This window comes from Drosophila novamexicana, unplaced genomic scaffold, assembly GCF_003285875.2.
Source record: "Drosophila novamexicana strain 15010-1031.04,08,12 unplaced genomic scaffold, DnovRS2.1 tig00000644-arrow-pilon, whole genome shotgun sequence".
NCBI classification, from domain to species: Eukaryota; Metazoa; Arthropoda; class Insecta; order Diptera; family Drosophilidae; genus Drosophila; species Drosophila novamexicana.
The window spans coordinates 741,602-759,882 of NW_020824814.1; the positions used below are offsets into that span (position 1 = coordinate 741,602).

The 18,281-nt window shown below is 42.0% G+C and overlaps 4 protein-coding genes across 4 annotated transcripts; 3 read left to right on the forward strand and 1 right to left on the reverse strand.

Annotated features, from left to right (window-relative positions):
• Positions 1–1,253: 1,253 nt before the first annotated feature.
• LOC115762658 (proline-rich extensin-like protein EPR1) lies at positions 1,254–2,342 on the forward strand. Its single transcript, XM_030704965.1, has 2 exons — positions 1,254–1,934; positions 1,989–2,342. Exons 1-2 carry the CDS (start codon positions 1,371–1,373, stop codon positions 2,313–2,315), a joined length of 891 nt encoding a protein of 296 aa, XP_030560825.1. The 5' UTR covers positions 1,254–1,370; the 3' UTR covers positions 2,316–2,342.
• A 1,579-nt stretch (positions 2,343–3,921) lies between these two features.
• Positions 3,922–5,332, forward strand: LOC115762877 (sal-like protein 4). The gene is made up of 2 exons (XM_030705251.1): positions 3,922–4,474; positions 4,542–5,332. Exons 1-2 carry the CDS (start codon positions 3,922–3,924, stop codon positions 5,330–5,332), a joined length of 1,344 nt encoding a protein of 447 aa, XP_030561111.1.
• Positions 5,333–10,131: 4,799 nt separating this feature from the next.
• On the reverse strand, positions 10,132–16,256 carry LOC115762689 (serine/threonine-protein phosphatase 6 regulatory subunit 3). Its single transcript, XM_030705010.1, has 10 exons — positions 15,779–16,256; positions 15,490–15,689; positions 15,050–15,374; positions 14,246–14,559; positions 14,039–14,177; positions 13,524–13,642; positions 12,866–13,457; positions 12,447–12,511; positions 11,244–12,377; positions 10,132–10,566 (listed from the first exon to the last, which is right to left on the reverse strand). The coding sequence occupies exons 1-10, from the start codon at positions 15,836–15,838 to the stop codon at positions 10,392–10,394; spliced, it is 3,123 nt and encodes a 1,040-aa protein (XP_030560870.1). The 5' UTR covers positions 15,839–16,256; the 3' UTR covers positions 10,132–10,391.
• Positions 16,257–16,718: 462 nt separating this feature from the next.
• On the forward strand, positions 16,719–17,680 carry LOC115762716 (methyltransferase-like protein 22). The gene has a single exon (XM_030705043.1). The coding sequence runs from the start codon at positions 16,836–16,838 to the stop codon at positions 17,667–17,669; it is 834 nt and encodes a 277-aa protein (XP_030560903.1). The 5' UTR covers positions 16,719–16,835; the 3' UTR covers positions 17,670–17,680.
• The last annotated feature ends 601 nt before the right edge of the window (positions 17,681–18,281 follow it).

Genomic DNA, 18,281 nt, shown 5'->3' on the forward strand with positions numbered 1-18,281 from the left:
TAGCGGCATCACAGAGCCGGAGCCGGCACAAGTTGAGCTGGCAAATGATGAAGGTGGTCCGGGCGGCAAAAAGTTAATAGACGATTGACTAAAGCCGACAACTCCGCACTGTTCGCCAAGGGCTTAGCAGCCCCTTTACTTTTTTTTTTTTTTTTTGGGCAAGGACAGGCAAAGTGCATTAGATGAGTGCGTGCACACACACACACACGGGGTTGCTGCTGCAGGTGTTGCCTGTGCCGTGCCTGATCCTTTACTGCACCATCCCGTCACCCTCTCACTCCCCCTGCCTCTTGCGGAATATTGCCTTTGAATTAAAAGTTTTGTTTGCGGCCTGGCCGGTTTTGTTGTTTTTAGCGATTAGTTGCGGAACTGTAAGATTTTGCAGTTCTAGCCCGGATTGTACCCTCGATTTATTAGAATTTTATCATTTGTTGGAATTAGCAATTGGGTTGTAAATTTTGTGTAGCACAAACTATATCTTAGATAAGAAGCTAGCTTCAAAGCAGAGGAAAAGTTTCTAAAGGACTTTTAGATTGTCAGATACTCTTTTGAGTATATTATTAGTTTTTTTTTTTGTCTTAAATTATCATAGAAATGAATTTCCCTTACAATTGAGTAGAAGATTATATAATATTTATAAATGTGTTTGTGCACTTACCCAAAAATACACAGCCACAGTCACCATAGAATTTTCCTGGAAGAAAAAAGAAGAAACAGTTAATTATGTTGAGTAAGAGCAGAAATAAGCAAGACAGCAAATTTAAATTAGAATTTGTGTAAAAATAAACGCTGCAACTTGCAATAAGTGCATGAAAACCTGCCAGCCTTATATGAAATCATGAGAATCGCATAGTAAGGCATTTAAAAGAAACATATTTTTATTGGCTGCGGAACGAAAATTTAATTTGGTTTGCATATGTATGCACATATACGTACATACACTGATGCATACATACATACATATATACACATATCCTATATAGACAAAGATCAAAATTTCCCAACCTCCTAACTTGATCAAATCTCATCCGATTTTCACGAGGTTTGGCTCTTGTTTCATGTTTTGGCCTCTTGACCAATTTGCCATCTAAATCTGGCAACATTATTTTTGTTCGAAAATGGTACCCTCAAATATCCTATGTCGAAATATGCCACCCCCAGCCTTTATTCCCAAAGGTTTAAAACTTATCAGCCGTACTTGAATTCATGAGAATCGCATAGTAGGGCGATATTAACAATATTCGGTCACAATCACAATTTTATAATTTTCTTTCAAATATATTTTCTATTAGATATTTCACGCCACAATTACTCTCAGCAATTTCGAGCAGTGTGTTCGCATTGGCCCAGTTTTCGGTTTTCATTTTCAAATGCAATTTGTGTCCACGCACGTGACTGACCCCCGGGTGCAACAGGTTGTGGTCAAATGCAATTGTTGGCCATATAAAAGGCCAGCGACGACCGGTCAGCCGCAACAGTTAGAAAGCGAAATGGTACGGAGAACATTATTGATACCTATGCTCATCGGCTTGGGCAGCCTGGTGGCATCGGAGCCGGTAGGTTATCCGAGTGCGCGTCCACCAGCTGCCAAGCCTCCACGACCGCCTGCACCTGCACCTAGCGGCAGCTATGGAGCACCCAGGCAACCCAGCACCAGCTACGGAGCACCGAAGCCACCCAGCAGCAGCTATGGAGCCCCAAAGCCACCGCCAGCTGCGCCTGCGCCGAAGCCAACTTATGGAGCGCCGCCCAGGAAGCCGCCAGCTCCGCCTGCTGCGCCGCCTCGCGACAGCTATGGACCGCCACCGACTAATCCCAATCAGAACTATTTACCGCCCTCGAGTGGTGGGGGTGGTGCATCAGTTGGCTCTGGTGGTGAAAGCATTCCCATTATCAAGCTTGAATCCAAAGTCAACACGGATGGCTCCTACAAGGTAAGTAAAGTGGATTCTACATTCTGCACTTCTCATCTATTCAATCCTTGCCAGTATGAATATGAAACGGGCAATGGCATCCAGGCCGAGGAGATGGGCTACTTGAAAAATGCCGGCGTTGAGGGCGCCGAGGCTCAGGTGGCCGAGGGCTCTTTCTCCTACAGCAACCCGGAGGGTCAGAGCATCTCGTTGACCTACATTGCGGATGAGAACGGTTTCCAGCCGCAGGGCGATCATCTGCCCACGCCGCCGCCCATACCCGTCGAGATACAGGAGGCACTCGATAAGCTGGCCGCCAGCGGCGGCTGTCATGATTGCGATGACCAAGGAGGAGGCGGAGGCGGCGGCGGCGGCGGCGGCTATGTCTATCGCAGAAAGTAATTAAAAAAATGGCAACGAAAAACAAATGGCAATAAACGCGGCTTTCAACAACAGGTCTTGGCCCACTTATTTTAAACAAGCAAACACCAAACTGAAATTGGCTTGAGCCAGGTGTCTGTTTCCCTGCCTCTGCCGCTGCCTTACTTAAGGGCTGCTCAACCCTCCCCCCTGGCACAGGCAACCCTCCGCGTCTGTGACTGTGTGACTGGCAACACATGTTTTTCGCCTGTTGTCCTGTTGATCGCATAGCCTCATATTAGCGGCGGGGTTGCTGGCTTTGCAATGATGAAAACATTAAGTGTTGTAGCATATTTTACCCAGCACAGGAGCGTACTCGCAACGTGTGCGGGTTGGGCCCAAGCAATAGCGGGGCGCTTGCCCTTGGACTGAGCAAAATGCATAAAAAGAGAATACAGAATGCTGACAGAAGTTGCCTGATATCAGACGGGTCAAAAAAATCCCAAACTTATTTTCAGTGAATAAAAGTCAATTATGAATTAGAACCAGTGACTTCTCAGGCTCGCAAGGCAAACTGCCTTGTTGCTCACAGACTTAGATCAACATTTTAACCTTCTCCTCGGAGACTTGAACCCTTAACTTTGTGCTACTTTAAAGAAAGAAGAAAGAATCTATTTGAATCTATTTTTAGCACAGACTTTAGAACTTCTTAGCCCTACCACTTCCCATAGACTAGCCGGGGTTTCGAACTTGGAGGCTTGCAAAATTATTAATTATTACTAATATTATAATTTATTACACTATTTTATATATATTTTATATATTATTATTATTCATATTACTGAATCGCTCAATCAAAACAACAGTCAAGAGCTACACGAAAAATAATATTTTATCTGAATAAAAGCGACTTTCCCTTTTCAGTAATTTCGTGCGCCGTGGGGCCTGCTTTAGCCCGCAGACCGCTCGGGCAGGCGAAAATCACGACCCACCCTAAACCACAAATAGTAAAACGATACACACCAATATATTAAGGCATTATCAACGAGGGTGGAAGGGACGACAGCAGCGGGGTCAGGACAGGGAGGAGAGGTTGCGAATGCGATTTGTATATGGTGGCATTACAATAACAACAACAACAACAACAATAGGAACAAGGACAACAAACGATCGTTTAATTTCAATTAAAAACATTCGCCCAAAAGCCAAAAAAAGGACGCGAGGGTGCCCGGGCAGAGCCGGGCATCGGGTGTGAGAGGATTAGGCAAAGGAATACGCACACTTGCTACAGGGGCCCGCTTAGCCCTGGTGCTTAGTGCTTTAGCGCCAGAGTACATGATGTTGCACTTGCCGCGCAGCAACCAGGACCGGGACCGGGACAGGGACCGGGACCAGGACCAACACCAGGCAAAAGGGATGCCCGGCCGGTCGGGCTGGTGCGAGCGAGCGAGATGGTCGCAAAGTGCGTAGCAATGTCGGCACGAGACCGAGGCTGGCTGGGAATTCTTGCACTTGACGCCAATGTGCCAATGTTTTGACACTGCAAGCCGTAACAAATCCGAAACAGGACGCAAGGGAGGCTGCACGCCAGTATAAAAGCAGCGCGCGAGTTCCAATTGGAACACAGAATCGTAGACGAACGCGAGCGATGCACACGACGGCCCAATTCGACAATCTGGAGCTGGACGAGACGACAGCGGCACAGGGCCAGAAGCGCGCCACGAGCATGATCTTTCGCATCGAGCAGCTGCTTCCGGGCGGCACAACAACAACAGCAACAACAACACAGGGAACAGGAACAGCAGCAGCAACAACAAGCTCCGCCCAAGCTCCGGCTAAGCGCGCGCGGACCAGCTTGCGGCCGGGCGTTTATACGGCCCAGTACACGCCCAAGGACACGTGCTCGTGTGGCGTGCCGACGACTGCGCTGCTCAGCTCGATGGGCACGGCGGCGCCCAGCGATGCCCGTGTCCACTGCAGCCTGGTTAATGGGGAGCTGGCGCTGTCCGCGACGCTGCTGCGCCAGATCAAGCTCTCCGAGGACATTTACAGCTTCAATGCGCTGTTCGAGCTGCATGCGGGACAGTTGCGGATACGTCTGGTGCGGGATGTGGCGCGCGAGGATGAGATTGTGGCCTGGTTCGGCGAGGAGCTGGTGCTGCTCATGGGCATACCCTTTCTCACGCCGCTCAACATACAGGGTGAGTCGACTCAGACAGAAGTCAAACCTTTTTTCCCAAAACTAATTGAAGATTTCTTCTTGATTAGGCAACAATCGCTACACCTGCCACCTGTGCCATCTGACCTTCGAGACGCCGCATCCGCTCAAGATACACCTGGCCCTCGGCTGCGGCCGCAGCGTTATGGATTTGCTCTGGATGCGTTTGCACTATGCTCTGAAGTCGGCGGCACGTGCGCCCAGCACCAGCATGACATTGTCGCCCACGCCGGCAACCTCATCCACGTCGTCGGCCTCGCCCAATCGTTCGCCGCCGCCGCCCACCCGCTTCTCCGCCTTTCGACCCATGGCCGCCGCCCTGCAGTCACTGCCGCTGCCCAGCCAGGCGCCGCCAGCGGGCGCACTCGCCTCGTACCTGCCCGCCATGGGAATGGGCGCACCGCTGTCCGCGCATCCGATGAACGCGGCCGCCCAGATCGAGGCCATAGTCAGCAATATGGGCGCCTCGAAGCAGGGTCATCTGTGCATTTACTGCGGCAAGGTCTACTCCCGCAAATATGGCCTGAAGATACACATACGCACACACACAGGCTTCAAGCCGCTCAAGTGCAAGTTCTGTCTGCGTCCCTTCGGTGATCCCAGCAATCTCAACAAGCACGTGCGACTCCATCTCCAGACGCAGCCCAGCGGCGAAGGCGTGGACGTTGCTGGGACCGAGCCGGAGCTGGGCTATCAGTGCCAGATTTGCCACAAGACGCTCGCCCGGGCCAGGGATCTGCAGCGGCACATGGAGACGCGACATGCCACAAGCAGCACAACAACAGCAACAACAACAGCCACAACAGCTGCGACGGGCGGTGGAATGTCCAGCCATAGTTGAGGCTGTGTCAGAGATTACTTATATACCTATACTTTAAGGCTGTGATAGGACGAGCAGAGGGTCGGAAGAGGAAATGTGGTCAATTTTATATTGGGATTTAAGTCCTGAACAAAACGAGAATCTAAATATAAAATATACGATTCGTTTTTATGGTATTCCAAAACTTTTAATTACTAGTAATCAGTGCCCAGAGGATTAGAGGGGCCCTACTTGAATTTATGAGAATCGCAAAGAAGGGCAGTATTCAAAATTACGTTTCTTTTAATTGCAGAGAGGTGGGATGAAAAACTTGACCAACGTTTGGTATAAAAAACATAGATGATAATCGGGATAGTTCCGATTTTGTCTTGGCTAAGATTTATATTAATATAATATTTGTTTATCCCCAATTATTTAGCCTTCCAACAGCAGTCAGGGAAATGGAGTTAGCCAAAAAAAACAGCCTTTGACAGCTAGAAAAGATCAAAAAAAATTATTCAATCGTCGGGATTCGATTCGATCGATATTTAAATATAAATAAATAAAGACATAAATATAGATATAAATAGAATATATAGATAACCGTTGAATTCTTGTAAATCGGCATATAGTTCTTAAAATATACCAAAAAATTTAACATGCGGAGGCAATACATAAAAATGGGACTTACAAGATGAATCAAATTGTTTAATCGCTTTATTCAATTCAATTTCAAATACGTAATCAAAGGTGCATTTTTTCCATCGAATAATGCACAAATCGTATTTTTTATTCGATAATAAACGCTAATACTCGCTCACATGATGTACATGTGAGTGTGTACATAAATAGATGAATACATTCAGGATTCGCAAATTGAATACTCTCTAACTTTCTCTCTCTCTCTCTCTACCACTTGGCATTCAGACATTTGACGGGGTACAGCAAAGCAATCAATCACATGATGTATTTAGCTGTGCCAAAGCAGATCGTACTTAACTATGTATACATATATGTATGTATGTGTGTGTGTTTGTGTGTGTGTGTGTGCAGGTAGAAAACTGTTGAGCAAAACATGTCAAAAATACAAGATTTACATAGAGTATACTATATATATATGGTAAATAAAATGCGACGGTAAGTTAAGAGTATATAATATTAAATATAGTTATGTATGTAGTATAGATCGGAGCATAAAGTTAACTATATATTGTGGTTTCTCGATAATGGAACTAGTACATATCATTTCATTGTTGTTTTTGTCTTATGTCTTTGAAAGTTTAAACAAAATTATTTTAAGTTTTAAGGCACTACCTCAAGGAATATCTATTCCAGAGTGTCCCTTGGGGGTTGTTTCAAGTAGTTTTTGTATAGTACAGAAACTTAGCAGCATGAATGATAATACAAATATGGTGTGTGTGTATGGGTGTGTGTGCTTGGGTGTGTGTAACATTTATCACTGAAGCACTTATATATAGTTAAACCTTTATAGATATATATATATATATGCAAGTTTTAGCTAATTTATTTGTTATATACTTATTTTGGATATTTGACGATACGTTTGTGTTGGCTTTGAAGTCTCTACTCGTTAAATGGGGTTTACATAGACACCGATCGTAAATACTTAATTAAGACATTTAATTAGGAATACATGCATATGTATACATATATATATGTAGTACATACTAGCCTATGAGGGGAGAAATATTGGAATATTTATTGCATTGTAAAAATCGTAACATAAATTCTTACATGAAGCACACTTGGGTTCGGTTTATTACTATTCACTAATTAGCATTACTTTCTTCTCTTTTTTTTTTGTCAATTTTTAACATATTATTATGGAATTAGAGGGTTGTATTAACAACATTTATTACAGTTACTTTAATAAATGTACGCATGTATTATATATATATTATTTGGGGAAGGGCTTGTATGTATAATTTACTCGTATATAGTATATATATATAGTATATATATATATATATATATATATATATATATATATGAAGTTTTGGTTGTATTACAGTTGCGTGCTCATCGTTGTTGTTCCCGCTGGTTGTTCATCTTTTAAGTATTAAAGAGTTAAGAATTTCTTGAAGCTTTTGTAATTATGCTAATGCTCTTTTCCTGTAACTACGCTTATGATTTATAAATTATTAATATTTATTCATTTTTTTTTTGTTTTTTTGGTTTTCAATGGGAAACCTGGGCTTTAGTACTTTTTGGATTTTATTAACTTGGCTTAATTGAAATACTGAACTGCTGAACACACACAGACAAAAATGTACGTCAAGTTATAAAGTACAAATTGTTTTTGTTTTCGTTTTTCACTCTCAATTTGTTTACATATATGTGTATATATATTAATAATATTAATATGTAGGTCTATGCACGAGTATAAGTGTTGTTTAGTAGCAGATCTCAAAACTGTTTTTGAAGACTTTAATGTTCACAATTGTTGTTAGTTTTGTTTATGCATGGATCGCATGCAAAACATTGGACGTTTGGTAATTAATTAATATTCTTTTTTCTTTTTTGTTTTACTTATTGTTTAAGTTTCAATTTGTTTGCACTTTAACAAATTGCTTAAAGCTGCGCACAAGACTTTGTCTACATTTTCTTGACTTTATTTTAGTTTTTTTTTTTTAGTAAATCAGCTCTGAATACTTTTTATTGCATCGTCGAGCTTGTCCAAGGTGAATGCTTGCTTAAGATTTAAAAGACACACAGTATGTTAGTAAAACTATCTCTATTTATAAGGTTTACAACAATTCTTCCGCTTTATCAACTATACGTTTTCCATGTTAACCCTTTCCGATTGAATTCGAAAGTTGTTCATTGAAGTTTACATTATGCAATAATTAGGTAAGGCATATGCACGAGGGAAGGACTCGGTTCTTGGTTATTAGAGAAAACATAAAGCTTTTTGGTTTTGGGCCGGGAAGGGAAGACAAAAACAAAATCAATTTTTCGAATTACACTTATGCATATTACATATATAGTTTACAGTTTCTATTTAGAGTAAAGATTTAAATCCGAATGCGGTTTCTAGACATCATAATAATAGACTTCTTCAATGGGACATTATTGCTGTACTCTTATTGCTGTTTGTTTTAGTTCATTTGAATGGATTTATGGTTAATTTTTTTGTTTGTATAAGATGTGGTGTGCGTGTATGCGTGTGTGTGTGTGTGTGTGTAAAGGCCAACAAAATGGGTTTTACTTGGTTAGGTTACAATTCACAATTTGTTGAACTTAAATCTGTTAATCTTTTTTTCGTTTTCATTTTTATTTTTTTTTTTTTTCTATCAAATACCCTGCAACTTCATTTAATTATCACAGTTTACATCAGAGATAGTTTAAACATTTTCTATGTTTTACTTATTTTTCATTCTTGTTTTTTTTTTTTCATTTTTGTTTCTTATTTGTTGCAAAAATAAAAGCAAGCGATTTGAAATTTGTGCAAGCATTTGTATGGTTTTTTTTTTGTTTTTTTTTTTTGGTTAGATCGTACAATACATTCATCATGCCAAGCCTCGTTATATTTGTTGTTAAACAAGTTGCTGATGCTTACGACTAAATTATATTTTTTTTTATTATTATTCAAATCCCAAATCCCAAGAGTTTTGGGTTTTATAGTACGGTTGAGCTGATATGTTGCGTCCTCAACTATCGACCTTTCGAGTGGTTTATCATTTTATTTAATATATAAATTGTATGCATAACAATTAATTTAAATTAAACATGTGATGTGTTGTTTTTTTTTTCTGTGTGAAATAAACATCAATTTTACTTTTCAAGTAATTTGTTTTCTCTTTTATTTTGTTGTTTTTAAACATAATTATAATGTAATTATTTGGAAGCAAAAGATGGCATATCTGTTTATCATTTCGGTTTTGTTCTTTTTGTTCAATTGTTTTTGTTGCTTTCTATTTTTTTTTTTCACGCAAACGACAAAATTTGAAACAACAACAACAAAGCTGCAAAAATTATAATAATAATAAATATACATATATACATGTATGTATATATAAGTATATTAAAAATGTCTTCTTAGATTTGCACATACCAGTTAAAAAATATAAAAAGATTATACAGGGTATTATACATATGTAGTATTCGTGTGTGTGTGTGGCAAATGCTGTTGTCGTTTTTTTTTGTAGTTCTCAGTTTTTGTACTTTCGACTTTGAATACATTTTTTGGTGAAACTATAAATTGGTACAACAAATAGAATGGCATAGGGCATATAGTATATAATATATAACTAATACACCTGCATATAAATTTTGTGCTTGCAGCATGTGTGTGCGGTGTGTGTGTGTGTGTGTGTGTGTGTGTAGCAAAGATTTCAATATTTTTGGTTTTGCTTTGTTTCAAAATACATACAATTAATACAAGTCTCCAAGTAATACAAACAATAAACATATATATAATAGTACATTCTTGCAAAACAAGCTAAAAACAAACTGAAAAATAAAAATAAAAAACAAACAAATTTATTGTTTTTACTTTAAGTAATGCTCATTTGTTGAGAGAGTATTGAATATGGTAACTAATCGAGTTACAAACGATATTACAGCTTATTATAATAAATAGGAAATTGGCAATACGACGAGCGAGTAGTAGAAGGAATCAACAACATATTTTCCAATCTTTCGTTTCTCTTTTTACTAAGTTTTCTTTTTGCGTTTTTTTTTCCTCTTTTTTTTCTTGAATTGGGCGGGCTCGGGCTTTACTAATACACAAATCGTTTGTATATATATATATATATATAAATATATATATATATAGGCTTGTACATCAGTTCTATATATATATATAGTATGTACGTATTGTAGTAGTAGCATGTAGTATATGTATATATGTAAATATGTATGCATGATTATGTATAAGAAATGTTCAAAGAGCAAATCAAAGGCTTTGTTTTTTATGTTTTACAACTTTTCGACACATTTTTTTATGTATGCTAACAAATTGCAGTTGCTGACGTCATTTCTCTGGCTGCATGTGCGTGTGTTTTGTTTGTGTGTAGGGTGTGTTTAGGGTGTGTGTGTGTGTGGGAGTGTGTGGAGGGTGTGGAGTGTGCCGGCACATTTATGTTGTCGTTGTTGCAATCTCTGCAGTTTTTGAGGCAGCCGCAGCTATGCTCTCCGACTTCTTTGGCTGATCCACCAACTGCTCCGTTCCGGCTGTGATGTTGCTGTCGTCGCGTGCCTCGCCGCCGCCGCCACCGCTGCTGCTGCTGCTGTTGTTATCGTTGGCATGATTGCTGCAAATAAATCACAAATTAATCAACATGTTATATATAACATTTAAATAGGCCACAAGTCCAGTTTGCCGCGTTTTAGCTGAAGTGGACGGGTTAGTCGCTAACAGTCCAAGCCAATTCGCGCATGTGATTCCAATTGCAGTTTTATCTACTACGCACCAAAATGTTATATGGGCTCTACATGGACTCGTGGATATCAGAGATCCATATGGGAGAAGGTAAACAATCACCCGAATTGTGAAATGTGTGTAAGCACGACGAGATCCTCTTTCCTAAATCTGTTGCTGCTAGCTCTAAAAAACACTCTGTAAATCTGAAATTCCATATTTTGCGTTAAATTAAAAAGAAATACATACATAAAACCTACACAAAATCTTTAAAATTTAAATATTCGCAATAAAACTGGAAATTCATATAAATATTTATCGATACGAAATGCTATCATTAAATTCGGTTTTATGGCCTGAAGCCTTTTTTATCTCGCGATATATTAAAAGCAAAGCTCCAATTGCAAATGAATATGAATTAGCATAGATAAATCAATTAATTAAAATGAAACCTGCTTTGTGTGTGCTACCTCTCCTCTACCTCATCCTACACTCTTACTTTACCCACTCTCAATGAGCATATGACGTTATGGAAGAAAGGGAATAAATTCTCCTAACTTCCGTGCTTACAATTCGGTTATTTTGCTGGGTCCATTCGTTATGGGTGAGGGCTGTTGTTGATCCGTTTCCAATTCAGACTGATTGCTGCTGCTGCCGCCCAACGGCTTGGTCCACATGCCCTCATCGTCCTCGTAATCCTCCTCGCCATCGAGCAGCACCGATTGCAGTCGACTCACAATCGATGTGGCTGCCACCGTGGCAGAAGTTGCGCCAGCTGTTTCGGCATCGTTGAGCTCATTTTGTTTATCGCTAGATGCTTTCTCCACGTTGGCATTGTTGTCGTACTCTGCCTGCCGGTCGTCCTCATTGCTGGTTGAATTGTTTGTTGTTGTTGTTGTTGTTGCAGTCATGGACACATCGTCCTCGTTCATTGCAGTTCGATGCTCCTCAATGCTGTTGCTCGTGGGCGCTTCAGTGGACGCATGTGCGGCTGCAGCATCCGTTGCCGGCGGCTGTGTTGTCGGCAAGCCCAGATCGCTGCTAAAGCTGCTGAAATGTGCATCAAAATCGGCAAAATTGTCGCTAGTGAATTCGGTGCCCCAGCTGGCGGTGCCGGCATTGACCAGATTGTCATCCGCATCGGAGATGCCCGTCATGTCAGCGAATTGTACATCCATGTCCCAGGGATCGGCGGCCAGATTGTTGAGCGTTGTGGAATTCTTGGTGAGCATGCCATGACCATGGCCATCGCCGCTGCTGCCGCCGTGCTGCTCATCATCGTCATCATCATCGTCGTCGATGTTGCCACCAAACTGAAACAGATTCTGATCATTGTCCATGGTAAAGACAATGTCCTGCAGTGTATTATCCAAATCGCTGTAGCAAACATTGCTGTAGGAGAGCGCGCCAGTGTCCCAGGTGTTGGTTTCGCCCAGAAAATCCTTGGAGTTGCCAGCATTATACTCATTCTCCTCGTGCGGATTACAATTGGCCAGCAGCTTGTTCTGCTGGGATACCGCCAGCGTAAATTCACCCTCCTCGGCGTCGATCAGCGACTGCCAGAGCTGCAGCTCCGACTCATTGCCAAAGCTGGAGGCAATCAGGGTAGCGATATGTTCAGATTCTGATATACAATTCGTAATATGTCTTAGGATTTTGATCAGATGACCCATATAGCCAAGTCGTCGACCCTTCTCGGTGGATCTGTGTGTGTGTACAAATAATTAAGTGAGTTAATTGGGCCATTTCTCTGGGCAGCTGCTTTCTACTTACTGCGCCTCTGTATTGTGCCGCCAGTAATTGACCAATTTGGAGACCAGTTGGCAATTGACAATAAGCTGTAATAATCGTTCAAGTATATATAGTATTAATGAATAAGTATATAAATAAAAATGTTTGTACTATTTTTACTATGATGAAGGTGGAAAAGTTGCAAAAGCTACCTGAAACTTATGTACATAGATATTTGTTCAAATTCGTTTCCCACTTTTCGCCAAATTCCTCCTACTTTATGGAAATTGAGTCAAATATAAGTTGGGTGAAGTTTTACCCGGGCAAAGGGACAATAAAATTGCTTAATAAAATCTGAGCTAATACAAAACGATCTCTTATATAAACAAGGTTACATTTTAAATGTGCAGAAATCAGATACAATCAAAATGGGACCTAGGTTAGAGAACCCCTTAACTTACATATGTTTGCATCTCTGTGGGCGGGTTATTGATCGGCGCTTTGGTCTGGTCCAGATCGTTGAGCGTTGGCTGCGTTGCATCAGCCGTCGTATTCGCTTCCGCTTGGCTATCATTAGGAATAGCTGCAACGGCAGTGTCAGCGTCAGCGTCAGCGGCAGCAACAGTTTCTTCATCAGCAGCAGAATTGTGCTCAATGTGATTCTCCTGCGTGGCGGCCGTTGCTTCAGTCTCGCTGCTGTCAGCCTTTTCAGCCGCAGCGGCTGCTGCTGCTTCCTGCTGTGCTGCTGCAGCCTCGAATTCGATGTCCGATACCTGATTATCTTTGCCGCCCTCTGCGCGCTTTACATCGTTTAAGGCATTCTTCATTTCCACCTCAGTCCGCAGGGCATCATTCGTGGCCTTCATCAGGCAGTTGAATATGTAATCATCCTGGAATATGTCGGTGCACTCAGTGGAGGTGGTGTTGTTATTCGATAGCTCATTATAGAACACCAGATGCAATGCCTTCTCCAGCTCACTATGCAGAAAGTTGTTCCAGCAGTACTCCTTGAAATAGTCCAGCAGCAGGGCAAAGTAGTCTGTGGCACAGATGCTGCGGGCAAAAGTGGAACAGGATTAGCGACAATTGATGCATGCTTCTGGCCCAGCTGCAACTTACGCCTTTTGTATGGTCTCGTGCTTGGTCTCCAGCAGCGCGGTGAACACGCGGCAAACCTGAAGGCGCGTCTTGCCAAATGGCGGCGAGAGCACCGCCGCGGTCGTTTCCAGGTTCGGCTTCTGCAAGCATATTTGAGAAAGGGGTTTAAAAGGGGATTTTGTGGAGCCTCTGATAGAGCCCTGCATCGATTCAAGCGGATACTCGAACATTTAAGTCGAGTCAAGAGTCAATTGTGTTGCGGCTCGAGCTGTTTGCGTTGCGCACAAACCGAGTCGAACGAGTTCGTTCAAACTAATCGTACATACATGTATTGTCTGGCACAACACAAACACGTTTAGCTCGAACATGTCGCTAATTCGATCAGCTCGAGCTTCGGCTTTAACGAATCAAATATTCGAACACGGATTAGCTTGATAAACAAATGCTCGAGTCAGTCGGGTTACGTTTAAATACGACTTGAATGCAATGTAACCGATGCAGAACTCTAGTTCTTTGAATTATGGGACACAACACACCGCGGGCGGATTCTTTAGCACGTGCACAAATTCCTGTAGGCGTGGCGCTATAACCGTAATCACAGTCTCCTGCACTTCCTGATGAAATTCGCGCTCACGTTTCTGCAGTAAACGCTGGCGATCCGAGTTCGGCTCATCACTGCAAACAAACAAAGAGATAAGAGATTATATTTAGGGAATATTTGCGTAGCCGTTGGGCTGACTCACGTGAATGTAATGGGCTTGATAAGCGTAAGTACAACCGATATTCCTGATAAGATGGCGCTCTCTAGAGCGTTTGGTTCCAAAATCACATTTAACAAGGCTTCAATTGTCTGTGCGGATTCAATGGTACGCAATATGGGATTTGAGCCATCGAAGGCGGGCTCAAACGAGTCGTTCTCCTGCTCGGTTTGCCGCATAAGACGACCTTGGTTGATAAGATCACAGAAAAAGTCCGCAACATTTGCATGTTTATCGGTCTCTTGAGGATTACGCAATATTGCAATCAGTCTCTCAACAATTTTATCTTCGGTTAACCACTGGAAAAACCAATAATACAATTAAATGGTTATATTTAGAAAGTTATCAAGCAGCTGGCCTAGTTTCGGTTCCTTTACTGTGCTTTAAATATGCAATTAAAATAAAACTGGAACCGGAACAGGCCGCAATTATTATTAACTTTAGGCTTTATATAATTATACCCTTGTAGAGAGTCTAATAATTTTGAAATGAAATGTAAAATCTCCCATACTATATAGAATATATATATATATATATATATATTAGAAAGTCTTAACGATCGGAGTCGATATAACAATATCCGTCCGCTTTTCAGGAGGATCATATGTCGGAACTGGTCGGATCGGACCACTATATCATATAGCTGTACTAGGTTCGTTAAGTCGAATCTTTCTGTATGAAAAACTATCTATATATATCCTCCTTATCATTCCAAAAACCTCCTCACACTTCTCTACTAGGGTATATTTTAGGTTCGGCTTGCCGAAGAGAGTTGTTTCCTTTGGTTACTTCGTATAGGTTGCGCTTCAGTTGACCACCATCGATGTCCTTCATCATTTGCATTATTAGATCGGGTATGACCGGTGTGTCGAAGTGTTTACAAATGAAATCCAAAAAGTTCTTCTGCAATTTAATATACTCCAAAAGTTGTAGGCACATGTGTTGATACAAAAACCAATCTTGTTCAGGCTTTTTGGTAAAGAGCATGCTAAACGTTTTACTAAAAAACGATGATAGCAATGGATTTAACGGTGGTTCCTTTTCCAGATATGAATACAGCAATTGCAGGGTATCCGCATCGGACAGCAGTTTCTCATCTAGGGACGGCAGGCCGCTGAGCGGGATTCCAAAATAAATCGAAAATAAATCAGTATATGTCGAAGGAGAGGGGTTCGGTGGGGGTGCTGTGACTCTCGTGTAGTTAGAGGGGGGAGGGGGGCGTTACTTACAGTGTGAGTATCTCACATGACATGTTTGCATAGCGAAAACGCTGCGCCATGGGCAGATCCTCCGCGGGTTCCGTTGTGATTAGCTCGACGAGTCGTCTAATTACCTCGGGCCGTGTAAAATAGTTAACCAGGTTCTTTTTTTGCGTTTTGCATTCCTGCAGTATATCCTCCTCGTCCAGAAATTCCTCAACCGTGGAGTTCTATAGATTTGCAAAACTTTTATTAAACGCACACACACACACACACACGCAGAAAAACAACAACAACTAGAACGGAGATCGGTACGCACCTCCTTCTCCAGCAGCGCCTCTATGTTGGCTGAGGGCGCATAACCCTTGTCCCAAAACATTTTTCGCACGTACGTCTTGGCGGTGACACTTTCGGGCTTGGTGATAAGAATTGGGCAGCACGCTTGCTTTGTTTAGCTTTTAATTGTGTATTGTGTTTTGATGCACTGAACTTTCTTTTTAGCTAATTGCACTGCACAGCACTGCCGTATTTTTGCACTTTATAACAACGACTTGTAATAATTTTTTCCACCTAAAGATTGCGTTGACACGCTAATGTAAAAAGTGTAATGTTAAACTCAAAATGGTACTGTTGTACTCAATATGGTCACGTAATGCTCAAAATGGCAGTAACGAGAATTTCTGCGTTTATACGCAGCAAATCCATTATTGAGTTAACATAATGTGCTAGATGTTCGAATAGAGCGTGATAAACGTGATAATTACTAGTAAGCAGACTGTTGCAAAAATGTTTCTTTAGGCTGTAATTTATATATATATAAAATGGCAGCTCAATCAAAGTACATCATTGAATGATAGTTATTTTAAATTCTTTAGGTTGTGCACCTGATCTGTCAACAAATAGTACCTGATCGTGTACAGATTATAGCTCACAAATCAGGGCTTACAAGCTGCTAATTTCGCGCCTAGCTGTTGGTATTGGCGCTTTTACCTGTTGCACAAATAATAATGTCATATATTATGCACTGTAAGTATGTTTTATCCCAAATGTTACTTAACATTAATGTATAAGTTTCAAGATAACATTTTAAATGATTTCATGTCATGAATGTCTTTTAGCTTACAGTTCAATTACTGACTGTTATACTTGCACACTAACTGTTATATTCACAGCTGTAAATGTTAATAACAGACCGTGTATACCTGTTACTCTCTGCATGCAGTCACAGTTCCACCAATGGTGATCAGCTCTAATTATTGCAGCGTCGCCAAACCAAGCATAAAAATTGTCAATGTCGCTTGCTTATTTACGATTTTGGCAAATTGCCAGCAAATCAGGCGAATTATTAGTTAAATGTGTCGCACAACACCCGCGCCATGTATACGGTCAAGTCGGAAATCTACAGTGAGACCAACTATCAGACAACACACAGTGCAGACGGTCACATTGTCTCCAAATTCCGTTTTCGTTATCCTAACGTGAAGGATGACAACGCCAAAGCAACTGTAGACCATGATGGTGACCTTGAGGTGCAGCGTCCCAGGCGCGGCACCATTGAACTTGAGCATTCCGATGCCACAGAGCTGAAATTGGTGGGGCTGCAGGTGTGGCGCGGTGCACTGCTGCTGGCTGATTATGTGTTCCATCAGCGCGAAGAGCTGGCCAGCAAGACGTTGATGGAGCTGGGCGCTGGCGTGGGACTCACCAGCATTGCGGCCGCCATGCACAACGGCGGCCAGGTCTACTGCACGGATGTGAATCTCGGCAGCATACTGCAGCTAATGCGTCGCAATGTGCAGCGCAATGCCCAGCTGCTCCGTGGCCAGGTGTCGGTGCTCGAGTATGATTTCCTGGCACCCAAGTCCAAGCTGAGCGCTGAGCTGCTCGCGGCCATTGATGCCAGCGATGTGATAATGGCAGCGGATGTCATCTATGAGGATACGCTGACCGATGCTTTCGTGGCCGTCATGGAGCACATCCTTGCACGTGGCAAGCAGTCGGGCAGGCCCAAGTGCATCTATGTGGCCATGGAGAAGCGTTACGTCTTCACCCTGGAGGACTGCGACTCTGTGGCGCCCATGTGGGAGCACTTTCTCAGGCAGACGGCGCACAAGCCGTGGCTCATGGAGCAGCTTCCGCTGGACTTTCCACAGTATTTCGAATACGAGCGTTGTCCGCAGCTGATCCTGATGCGCATTACTTGCCGCTGATCAGAGCCCTTTTTGTATAGTTTATGCATGTAGAGCTGGGCGCGTGTCGCATTTCACGACACGAGCCACAATTTGCAGAAAAACAGGCACGAAAAAGAATATTAATTCAAGGAAGAGATGGGCACGAGTTGGCACGACACGAACACGAAATGAAACACGCACGATCAGAAATATCAATAGAATGTAGAGATGGTCACGAGTTCACATAACACGAACACGAACTCGAAAAGAAACACGCACATATCAATAGAATGTAAAGATGGGACACGCACGCGAAAAAAACACGCACGATCGGGAATATCAGCAACACGGCATGCACGACTTTTCGAACACTTTTGCTTACGATACAATACAAATATCTACGAACAGTAGGTTTATCCGTCTGTCTTAAAGGTATATTGATGTAGTCTGCCTAATCTATCTTTTATAATATATAATTTCTATGTTAAAGTCGTTCCTGTTCGTGTCCCTAAAGAGAACACGACACGCGCTCAACTCTAGTAAACATAATGAAGCTTTAAATCGTGAGGCCTCAAACTTACAAATAAAATGTTGTTAGATTTATTAGTCGTGTAAAGAGGATGCAATAAATATGAATATTTGATAATGTTA

Coding starts and splice junctions, on each gene's coding strand:
- LOC115762716 (XM_030705043.1), top strand. CDS start 16,836: ATGTATACGGTCAAGTCGGAAATCTACAGTGAGACCAACTATCAGACA.
- LOC115762658 (XM_030704965.1), top strand. CDS start 1,371: ATGCAATTTGTGTCCACGCACGTGACTGACCCCCGGGTGCAACAGGTT. Junction 1,935..1,988: donor ACACGGATGGCTCCTACAAG/GTAAGTAAAGTG, acceptor AATCCTTGCCAG/TATGAATATGAAACGGGCAA.
- LOC115762877 (XM_030705251.1), top strand. CDS start 3,922: ATGCACACGACGGCCCAATTCGACAATCTGGAGCTGGACGAGACGACA. Junction 4,475..4,541: donor CACGCCGCTCAACATACAGG/GTGAGTCGACTC, acceptor CTTCTTGATTAG/GCAACAATCGCTACACCTGC.
- LOC115762689 (XM_030705010.1), bottom strand. CDS start 15,838: ATGTTTTGGGACAAGGGTTATGCGCCCTCAGCCAACATAGAGGCGCTG. Junction 15,690..15,778: donor AGGCGCTGCTGGAGAAGGAG/GTGCGTACCGAT, acceptor GCAAATCTATAG/AACTCCACGGTTGAGGAATT. Junction 14,178..14,245: donor ATCAAGCCCATTACATTCAC/GTGAGTCAGCCC, acceptor GTTTGTTTGCAG/TGATGAGCCGAACTCGGATC.